This window comes from Anabrus simplex, chromosome 1, assembly GCF_040414725.1.
Source record: "Anabrus simplex isolate iqAnaSimp1 chromosome 1, ASM4041472v1, whole genome shotgun sequence".
NCBI lineage: Eukaryota > Metazoa > Arthropoda > Insecta > Orthoptera > Tettigoniidae > Anabrus > Anabrus simplex.
Window position 1 is genome coordinate 728760513 of NC_090265.1, and position 12024 is coordinate 728772536.

At 39.2% G+C, this 12024-nt stretch overlaps 1 protein-coding gene across 1 annotated transcript in view; it reads left to right on the plus strand.

The window, feature by feature from the left end:
• Positions 1-347: 347 nt before the first annotated feature.
• LOC136857432 (heme A synthase COX15) overlaps positions 348-12024 on the plus strand; it is a 138726-nt gene continuing 127049 nt past the window's right edge. Inside the window, exon 1 of the mRNA XM_067136090.2 lies at positions 348-615. Coding sequence (XP_066992191.1) covers positions 532-615 — 84 coding nt within the window. The 5' untranslated portion in view covers positions 348-531. The remainder of the gene's footprint in view (positions 616-12024) is intronic.

Consider the following 12024-nt stretch of genomic DNA (forward strand, 5'->3'; position numbering starts at 1 on the left):
GCTTAAGTGCCTGGGAAAAACCTGCCATTACCACGAAATTCCAGAGAAGGTCGTCAGAAAGATAGGAACTAAAAATGCTTATTCAACAACGGCTGAACTATTACCTGCTCCATCAACAGCTCAGCAACCTTCCACTTCACAGGCTGCATCGTTTGCTGAGGAGGAAATGGAAGACGATGAAGATTGAATTTTTTTTCTGCATAGGTATGTCCATTTTATTCATGTTTACTGGTCATTTTTTGTTAGCGAATTTTCTTGGCGACTTTGACAAAAATTTGGCCATTTTTAGAGACTTTCATCAACGAATTTAGCGATATTTTAGGATGTACAGTTGGCAACACTGTTGAAGTATGTGGTGATAAATATTATCAGCACAATGCTATGAAAGGCAGCGTGACCGCACGTGACATTTAATTAAGGAAAGTGACTTCATGCAGCGTTTAACAACGAAGTTCAAAAACTAACCAAGAAGGAAAGAGTTACTGCTAGTGATCGATGCTGTGCTAGTGATCGTCTGACATATTATCTAGGATGTATCTTACACTTAACACTTGTCTGGCAAATGCGAGGCTGAAAGCACCAGTCGCCTTCAACTTGTCGCGTACGTTTTTCAAGGTAAGGTTATGTTTACGCGTTTCTATTATGATGGAAATATGGCACAAGATACGTGCAGAGATATGTAGTAAAAATGGATAATGCCATAAGGAACAGAATGGCTTCAGTTCAATCTATTAATATTCATCACTGATTTGTTAACTATCTTTCAAACCCAATCCATTGACATTTGAAGGGAAGAAATTCCTAGACATTGTGTGCGATCTCGACAGTGATTTGTGAAGTTCAATATGTGGGAAGGACAGAAAGTAACTGTATTGCTGAACTGGAAAAACCACTATTCTAGAATAAATTACGTTACATCCTCTTACATTACGCCGGCACTTCAAAAGAACTTCACTCCGATTGGGCGCTGATAAGACGAGTTTCTAAACGTAACTCAAGTATCTCCTCCTCTGTATTATACATGTATATGAACTGGAGGGTCTCTGTAAAGATCCCAGTTTTGTCTTAAAATTGTTACTGAGAATCTTGTTTATTCTTCCAATTATGGGAATATCAATTATAGACTGGTAGAAGGCCTGATATGAATCTCTGGAAACCTTCCTGACAGCCCTCTTATATTCTGTTTGGGCTAAATGGTTATTTCAAAGTTAGTAAACAATGTTAACAAAACAAAGTTAATAAACAATATTAATGGAAACATTTCTCAAGTTGTTGATAAACTTTTGTTAACAAATCTCTTTAACACTGTGTCAACACCAAATAAACTTTTGTTAACAAACTTCTTTAACATTGTGTCCACACCAAAATATCTGTTTGTGAGGTTACAATGGATAGGGTCAAGAAGAAGAAAATACTTACAGCTGCAGCCTTCATTATTTTATTAAGTGCAATTAGAGAAAAGCGCAGACGTAAAGTGTGGCAAAGAAAAATATGGGAAAAGCGTTTAGAATTAAGTTTGGAGAGGACCCTTAGGCCTATGTCAGAACTTTTAATTCATGATGCAGCAGGTTTTCAAAACTTTCTGAGAATGTCCCCACAATCATAATCTATGAGCTTCATTTCCGCATTGATTGCTACTACAATATAAAAATAATATAGAAGCCTCCACCTTATCAATACAATGTTTATTTACAAGATGTAGTAAATTCAGTACCGGTTTCGACCCCTATGGGGTCATCCTCAGCTGTTATACATTAAATTGGTTTCAAAAACATCACATAAGGACTAATGTCTTCATATCACTGACCCAATTTGACAGATCATGAAAAAGTAAATATAACATTAGTATAATGGATCTTTTCTCATTGACTAGAAAGTTGCTTATTATGTAAAGCGTCATCTCATTGTAGCCTGAGTCTAGTAAACATCAAATAAAGTTTACAACGGTATATGTGGAATTATTACATATTTACATATATATTATCGGAACATACATTGTCTATTAAAAACGAATATATACACATAAAATTTGACCCGCTATAACAGGCCGTTTAAAAGTGGATGAAATGATAAAAACAAGATAAAATGGGTCCACATTTAACTCTAGTTTTTACTGGTTTGTTGTTGCTGCATTATACTTGTAATATGGTAAGTACACAGTGTTTGTATTCTAATGTTTAAACTTGTGATAGTTTTTGTTCATTCCGATGTTTTCTTGATTAATTCTAGTATAAGCCCATTAGACGCCATTTCTTACACAATCTATCTCTAATTTCAGATATTACAGTCTACAGTATAAAGGAAGCCGTCACGTTATCACCTAGAACTTATGTATATTGGTTGACATCGACATAGTTTTAATGCCAAGATGCACGGCATTACTTAATACTCCAGTTTATAATAGGCATTATCTTAACTTAGCAATGGTGCACGCAATTTCTCATAATAATTTAGTACATCAAGACAACTGTAATATATTATTCAGTTCTTGTTGACAATAATTGGGTTTGAAATTGCAAGAAATGATACAAATTATCGGAATGTCGCTTCCATTAATGTTAGGCTAAGTATAACTTGAAGATTCCTAGCAACTGGGACTCCTACCAAGGATCATGTAAGAGAAATACTCCTACATTTCACTTATGTATTTGTAGGGTGTATACGAGTTGCTTGTGATTCGACGGTCAATTTTGAAAAATAAAAATAGTATTGTAATCCGCGCTACGAATTTGCATGTTCTAATTGCGCCTTTGCGCATGTGCAAACCGAAATGTTAATGAAAAGTTTCATTCACAAAAGTTAAAGAAATTTTGTTTATCAACATGCTCAAAAAGTTAATGAACACGGTATTTTGTTTATTAACAGACAGAAATGTTCATGAACATTGTTCATTAACAATGTTTATTAACAAAGTTAACGAAAATATCTTGGTGTGGACGCACCTTAAGCCATGAAGCAGAATCTTTCTTGAGCTTGGTCCAGTTAAAGGGCCTTTGCATTTTCCTCTGGTGGGCCTCCAATTTGGGGTTTCACGAGGAAATACTATTCTTATCCTTTGCCTCCTTTCCGGGCAGTTATCCTCATAATATCTGACTAGGGCCCTCTGCAACAAAGTTCTAATGGTTAATCCACACTGAAGTTAATAAACAATGTTAATGAAACAAATTTAATAATCATTGTTAATGAAAACATTTCTCAACACGTAACTTTTGTTAACAAACTTCTTCAATATTGTGTCCACACCAAAATAACTGTTTATGAGGTTACAATGGATAGGGCCAGGAAGAAGAAAATACTTACAGCTGCAGCTTCTGTTATTTTAGTGAATACAATAACAGAAAGTACAGATGCAAAGTGTGGGAAAGAAAAGTCTTGAAAGGTGTTGTCAGAACTTTTAATTCATGATGCAGCAGGCTTTCAAAATTTTCTTTAGTGCCCCTACATGATTTTCAGTTCTTCTTGACAGTAATTGGGCCTGAAATTGCAAGAAATGATACAGATTATCAGAAAGCCAGCTCCACTAATGGCAGGCTATTTTTTTTTATAGGTATAACTTTAAGATTCCTAGCAACTGGTGACTCGGACATTTCACCTAAAATATATTTGTCTAAGAGTGTCAAAACAAGCAATTTCGATTATTGTGCCTGAGGTGTTTGAAGCTTTATACAACAGTCTCAAGGAGTCGGTACAGGTACAAAATCTTCATTTAACCTAGTTAGTCATCTCCGTACAGGCCGTGAAGGCCCTTGGAGGGGTGGAAGGTAAAGGCTTCCACTATCCGTAACCTCGGCACGTGATGGGGTTGAGTGGTTAGCTCTACGCCCAGCCGCCTTTGCCCCCCAGGAATTAACCCGGTACTCATTTTTGGTGTAGGCTGAGTGAACCTCAGGGCCATGTGCACCTCAGGAAGTGGAAATCTCATTTCTTAAATTTTACGACTTCCTGACGGGGATTTGAACCCATGTCCTTCAGAGTGAACCGAGCATGCCTTTATCGCCTCGGCCAGGCAGCCACTCTCATTTAACCTAGTTAGGATATTATTATTTTGATGTCCGGGCTGAGTGGCTCAGACGGTTAAGGCGTTGGCCTTCTGACCCCAACTTGGCAGGTTTGATCCTGGTTCAGTCCGGTGGTATTTGAAGGTGCTCAAATACATCAGCCTCGTGTTGGTAGATTTACTGGCACGTAAAAGAACTCCTGCGGGACAAAATTTCGGCACCTCGGCGTCTCCGAAAATCGTAAAAGAGTACTTAGTGGGACCTAAAGCAAATAACATTATTATTATTTTGATGATATGCAAGTGATAATGGAAGGTTTAGGTTATTCAGTGAGGAACGAAGTGGGAAATGAAACTACATTAAAACACCGCTAATTGTATACTGTATCATACAGAATTAAAAATACTGTATATTAGAACTTCGCTTGTGATTTGACAGTCATTGTTTAGAAGAAATAAGAAAGCATCATATTCTGCGCTACAAACTTACATGCAATATATCAACATGGTCAAAAAGTTAATGAGCACTCTATTTTGTTTATTAACATCCAAAAATGGTCATGAACATTGTTCATTAACAAAGTTAACGAATTCGTCGCCATAAGACCTATCTGTGTCGGTGCGACGTAAAGCCCATAGCAAAAAAAAAAAAAAAAAAAAAAAAAAAAAAAACGAAAAACATCTTGATGTGGACGCACCTTTCCCCACTTTCTCAAGCCAAGCCTCCATAAGCCGGCCTCTCAGGTCCTTCTTATACGAGTCCCAGTTGATTGTGCTGCTGTCTTTGTATTGGTGCCCCAGAGTTGATCCAGTAATCTCAAATATGACGTGTATGAGAGCGAGACTGTCCATTTCCTGATTGATTCTAGGATTCCCAAAGGATCCCAAAGTAATGTCTATGATCTCCTCTGAAAGAGGAAATAGGCAGAACAAACAACCTCTTCTCTCTCCATCATTAAAATACCTTACAAGAGCACCACCTATGTCCTTTAATTAAAGGCACATCCATGATTTCTCTGATAACTTTGCAGACATCAGAATATAACCAGGTTTATTTAAACGTTGATCCATGTAATCCATGGCTCTTGAATCAGGGCAGTCTGCATCTGCATTGGAGAATCCTCTGACGAAGTACATTTGATCCAGCGATACAGTGTTGAATGTTAGCCTCAATAAAGGTCCAGCCCTGCATCCTCTACTTCTTATCTCTAGTGGCCTTGTTCCCGATGAGGGTGAAGACTACCCAGGTAGTCCCGCAGTAGAGTTGTCCTTTGGACTCCTCAATGGACTGGGAGGATGGTGAGTCAACACTGAGCACAGGGCGGATGCCCTTAGGCTGCTTCTTGTACTGTAGACCCTCCATCCCTCTGATTTCAGGCGTGGGTTCTGTAGACTGAGTGTCTTATTGGGTCTTCTTGGATTTCCTCAGGCCCCATAAACCAGGCTTATAGATAGGCAGATTAGCCATGCCCACAACATAATACCCTCTCTAGCGCAAACTTCAAACTATATCGTCAAATTTCAATTATTGTGAGTTACTTTCCGATCTGCGGATGCCCTTAGGCTGCTTCGTAGACCCTCCACCCCTCTGTCTTCAGGTGTGAGTTCTATAGGCTGAGTGAGCTTACTTCCTCAGGCCCCATAAACCATGCCTCCAGTCCACGTACCGAAGACCGTCTAGTGTTGTGTCTCCACATACCATAATAACAGCTTCCTTGGCCAGATAGCAAGGAGCAAGTTGTCGTAAAGTGTACAAGAGGTCCTTGAGCCCTAACTTCGCCATGAGTAAAGACAAATTACTTATTTACAAATTTGGGTACGTTCTCCACTATGGGGAATCGGTCGATCAGATGGCCAACTGCCCGTTGGACTATTGGGAATTGCTCTTCACTGATCTGGACCTCTACTTCTCCTTCTTTTCTTCATGGTGCCTCTAAATGTTAGTTCTTACTTAGCGTCAGCTTCTAAGATCTTTTGCTAGCATGTTTTTCCTTTATTCCCACCTAGATATTCCTGCTCCCTTGACAAAGCTGCAGGTTGTTCTTATTGGGTCTTCTTGGATGTTTCTCTCTTTTCACCTGGTAGTCCTAGACTGGAGAGTCTGATTCTATCCAGCACCTCACATTCGAAAAGTATGTGTTCAGCTGATTCCTCTGCTCCATTGCATTTCCTACATATATTCTCTCTTATTACTCAAATTCCATGTAGGTGTTTTTTTCAGATGGCAGTGTCCTGTCAACAGTCCTACTACCCATCTTATATTTTCTCTGCTGAGTTTCAACAGTTCTTTAGTATGCTTCTTGTTTGGTCCTTTTATCAGTTCCTCTGCAAGCCTGTGTCCTGGAGTATTTTTCCAGTTCTCCATTTGTTTCTTTTGTACCCATTTTCCTATGCAGTGTCGGGCTTGTCCATAGGAAAACCTGCGTAAAGGTTCTGGGCCTACAAAATATGTTTCTGCCCCTTTCCTGGCCAGTTTATCTGCCTTTTCATTTCCTTCTATACCTGCATGCCCTGGTACCCATATTATTTTGACAATGTTGTACTTTCAGAGTTTCAGGAGAAGTGAATGGTAATACCAGACAATTCTGGATATATCCGGACTGCTTCTAGTGCCTTGATGGCCACTTGGCTGTCCATAAAAAAAAAAAGTTCTTATTCCTATAATTCATTTTCAGATTTTCTTCAAGACATGTTGTGATAGCTATCACTTCCGCTTGAAAGACTAGTGTTTTTGCCCAGCCTCATCTGGATTGATCTCTCAGGTCTTCCCCCTTTGATCCCTCCTCCTGTGCCATCCCCAGTCTTTGAGCCGTCAGTTCACCACACTATATCTTCTTTTTCAGTGTTCCATTTATTGATATCCCAGTCTTCTTCTTTTTTTTTTTTTTGTGTCTCAAACGGTTTTTCAAAGTTGTACATAGGTTTCATATGATCAGAAGGCATGTGTAGAACTTCCTCTGTCATTACTCTGTTAATTTTACAGTGTCATAGATTGGGTCTTTGTGCATTCCAGCACTCTGATTGTGCCAATCTATATGAACTCATTCTAGGCTGTCCTTTTATGAAATTGCATAGTGTTGGGAAGTCTAGTAAAGTATTCAAGGCTTCTGTCGGCATAGTTCTCGTAAATGTCAAAAACATATCAGATGTAAGGCTGTTCACGTGTTTGCCCTTTTAACCAGCGTTTCGTCTTGGGTCTGGCACTAGACTCATCAGTGTGGGATGTGTCAGACCCTACCCACTGACGCTGGGGTGTATGCAGGTGAACTTATCAGAAGCCCTTACAAGAGGCACAGTCTGATAACTGCATACGGAAGATAAATCTCCACAATGGAATTATTGCCTGCCGAGCAATTCCGAATGGAAAATTCTAAATTCCCATGGAGGGAATTAGATATTTTTCATCAATAGAGCATGTCAAAAATGTCAAGAACATATCAGATGTAAGGCTTTTCAGGCGTTTATTCTTGTAGCCCCAGTTATGGCTATGCCTGTCATTCTCTGTAGGCTATCCAATCTACTACTTTCCTTGGCTTACTTTCTGCCACCAGATGATTGCAGCATGGGCCATCAATGGTCTAATGATCATTGTATATATCCACATTACCACTGATGGTCTTAGGTCCCATGTCTCTCCGACGGCTCTTGCATACAGCAAGTTCTTGGCCCAGGTTATGTTCCTTTCTATATGTGGATTCCAGGTTAGATTTTTATCCAACACTACACCTAGGTGCAGTGCCTGTTCTTCCATATATATATACCTTGCCCAAAGAGCTTCAGTGATTCTTTCCCTGTAATTTTCTCCTTCTTGTAAAAGGGACCAGAGTTATCTTGTTTGGGTTGACTGATAGTTGTTCTTCCTAACATCAGTTCTTCACAAGGTTAAGTGATCTTTGCATGAGGTCCTGGGTAACACTCATCACCTTACCTCGTACCACAATCACTAGGTCATCTGCGTATCCTGATCTGGACCTGAGGATAGCCCTCTGGAACAATGCCCACCTTAAGTTCAATTTGGGCAGCTTTTGCATAGCTGGGATGCCTGCTGCTCTCGAGTCTCTTCTGTTCCTCACATTGACAACTGACAAGTATTGGAAGGTGGCAATCTCCTTGTAACAAAACCTTACTCCTCCAGAGTAGTCCCGGCTGATCTTGAATGATTGCCCGACGGTCCTGGCTCAGCTGAAAAAATGTTTCAATACTGCTAAATAGCTGTATAAATGAGCATTAGCTGCAAAAAACAGACAGCAATATTGCTGTTTGAGAAACCACGCAGCAGTTCATCTCTGGCAATGGATTGCAGTTTTCTAAGGATCATTGTAGAATGATGGTGTGATCAAACATTCCTTTATGTAAAGTAGAGGTACCTGCCAGCCCCGTGATGTAGGGGTAGCATGCCTGCCTCTTACCCAGAGGCCCAGGCTTTGATTTCCGGCCAGGTCAGGGCTACATGATTACAATTGAGGAGCTGTCTGACAGTGAGTTGGCAGCGCTGATCTTGGAAGTCAAGAATAACGGCCGAGAGGATTTGTCGTGCTGACCACACGACATCTCATCTGCTGGCCTTCAGGCTGAGCAGCGGTCGCTTGGTAGACCATGGCCCTTCAGGGCTGTTGTGCCATGGGTTTTTTTTTTTTTTTTTTTTTTTTTTTTTTTTTTTTTTTGTAGAGGTACCTAGTTTCCAAAAGTTTGTAGAAATATACACGACTTAGGGCCGGTTCTACCACCTACTGGTAAAGTAGCGCGTAATTTGCCCTCCGCGTAAAAGGATGTTTCCGTCCGACCACTCCCAGTTAGCGCTATCGGCAGCATAAATCGTCGTTACCCGGCGCGTAATTTCTCGGCCACTTCGAGGGCCCGATAAGACTTTACCTGCCGGGCAAGTTCTGAGAGCTGAACATTATTAGCTGTAATTCTGGTGATATGCAACTCAAATTAGCTTAGTATACTGAAAAAGGCAGTATACTGTAACAGTGATCGATATTGTATTGCAGGATTTTGAACATTAATGCTTCCCTGTAGTTGCAACGGTCACACCAGCCTCTCGCATCGGTAGCGCAAGGAACACATTTTATACGTCAAGCTTTCGTAAAGAAACTCTACAAGGATGTAAAATCAAAATCTATTTGGAAATCATTTCAAATGGGCTTTAATTTTCTACTTTTTCAGTTTTCGGACACGAGATATATATTACTGTATGTATCCTACTTAACCCATGCGTTTTCGTAGCGTAGTGGTTAACACGTACGCTTCGTAATACGAAGTGTGGAGGTTCGAGTCTTCATTATGACGAATCTTTTTTATTTCCATTATTAGCGTTGTGTTAATCTGTATGCCTCTTTTCATACGTTCTTATCACAATATTATGTCTACTAGGAAAATTGCTTTATATGTATGCTACCTATAGCAAGTGATGTTATGATTAATAGCATATAGGACTGTCGCCCAGGTAGCAGATTCCCTATTAGTTGTTTACATAGGCTTGTAAATTATTTCGAAGAAATTGAAAACTATTCCATTCCCGAATTCCTCTTCCTATGAATGGATATTTATCCCGATTAGTTCTTTACATTTACAGTACCTTCCAACTTTATCTTAATAAAGTTAAAAATTAAAATGAAATGCTTTATCAATAAATGGAAGCATCTGGAACTAAACGAGGTCACAGAACTGGTTGCAAATAGAGCATGGCGGAGATACTTAATCAATTCACAGAAGCCTGCAGATAGAATGCTCAAAGGTAGTAAGTCCGTAAAGAAGATGTGTGTATATACGTATATGGAAGCGCGTAAAAGAGAGTTAAGAACAACGGCAGGGAACAAAAATACACTTTAAAATGTAAATTAGAAATACGATGAAAACCTGCGTGCCTTCTATTACGGAGCGAGCGACTTGACCAGTCTACTACGAGAATACCTTTCAAAAACGCTGCCTTGCATGGCAGGTTATAACTGGCGTAAGAAAATGCAATCTCGAGATTTTAATCCCAATTAGGTATTGATATTGAAGATCATAGGTTAAAATCACGAAAGCTTGACATGAATCGTTGTCCATAACTCTTAAGACTCCCCTTATTAGGCTTTTTGGTGATAATCAGCAGACGCAAGCACAGGGAAATAAGACAATCGAAATGGGTTTCATGCATCTGACGATAGATAGCACCACACTCGAAAGCGAGAAATCGCTGAAAATCAGTCTAACCAACTTCGTATATCGGTGTCTAGCTCCGGGTAGCTACCTAGCGCTTGCGCGGAGGTGGTTGGACGCAAGCCAAAGTACCAGCCGATTTACACCTCCAGGTAGTTTACCTCCCGGGCAGCTGCCAGCCACTTTACCAGCAGATGGTAGAACCGGCCCTTATCCCATTTCATTGCAAGTTATGAATCTCATTCCGTATTGACGGTTATCACTTTACAAAAGAAAATATTTATAAAATCCTCCTATCAATACAATTCAAGTCATCTGTTAGATGAAGCAAAGTCTATACATGTTTCAGCCTAATCTCAAGGCCATCTTCAGTAGCAAAACAATGATTACATAATATACAAACAAATTAAAAAACGTAATGATGTGAAGTGACAGTGATCATGATTAGTGAGTTAAAAACACATTGAGGTGCAAAGTCCTCTCGTCTAATAGATCTTGCTGACTGTTAAATAAAACACTATGCTGAGGAGTGTAGTGAGACCGTCAATACTACGAATAAAACGTGTAACATTTGTAACTAAAAGTGCTGTCTGTTTTTTGCAGTGTGACACTTTTAGTTACAAATGTTACACGTTTTATTCGTAGTATTGACGGTCTCACTACACTCCTCAGCATAGTGTTTTATTTAACAGTCAGCAAGATCTATTAGACGAGAGGACTTTGCACCTCAATGTGTTTTTAACTCACTAATCATGATCACTGTCACTTCACATCATTACGTTTTTTAATTTGTTTGTATATTATGTAATCATTGTTTTGCTACTGAAGATGGCCTTGAGATTAGGCTGAAACATGTATAGACTTTGCTTCATCTAACAGATGACTTGAATTGTATTGATAGGAGGATTTTATAAATATTTTCTTTTGTAAAGTTATCCCATTTCCTCAGAGTCCACTGTGTAAAAGAACTATTTTACTTCTAAGAAATAGTGTTGGCAGCAACAGTATATGGTCTCCATGGTTGAAACTTTAGACATAGACGGTAGATATATGGCAAATGTTGTTATTTGCAATATTAAACAATAGCAGCCTGGAGAGACATTTCTGTTTGCAGGTGAGGTACTGGATAGAGTAAACAACTCCTCCATCGCTGTTTTTTTCAACACTGCAGTGAATTTGTTGTAGCCAGGTAAAGTAATACGAGGGAATTCCCTAATCTTTATAATGGATGCTGCTCTTTACATGGTAAAAGCAGCAAAAGGTCTTCAGATTCTATATCCCAAAATGGTGCATGTAACCTGTCTTGCACATGCCTTGCATAGAGTGGCTGAAGAGATTCGAGGGTATTGCCCTGAGGTGCTAATGGCAGACTCCTCTTCCAGCGTATTGTAGCAGAATCGGTGAACAGCACCCAACCCATACATAGGGTGCTAGATGCAAAAAGAGAGAAAAGAGGACAATGCTGGGGAAAAAGAGGACACAAAAAATTCGCCATTGAGCGCCTGAATTTTCATATAAATTCTATTCCATGCATAAACAAAATTTATCCATTTGCATATTATACAGTAAATTCTTACAAAATTTAAACAATGAAACTAATTTACGCACCTTGCTGGTACTTTTCTGGTGATGCCTTTAGGAGTTTTTGTGTGTCTAACATATACATATGTAAATTCCTTTAGATTATATTGATTTATTTTGTTTTACATTGGTTTCCACAGATTGTACTTTGAAACAGTTTCTATTTTCAGTGCATTGTGCTGAGATCAATGAAAATGACATTCACATTGTACCCTGGTATAGGAAAAAAAAAGTATTCTGCAAATTTTAATATCTCTGAACTACAATCAACTGTCTTACGTGACTTGGTATACTTTGCC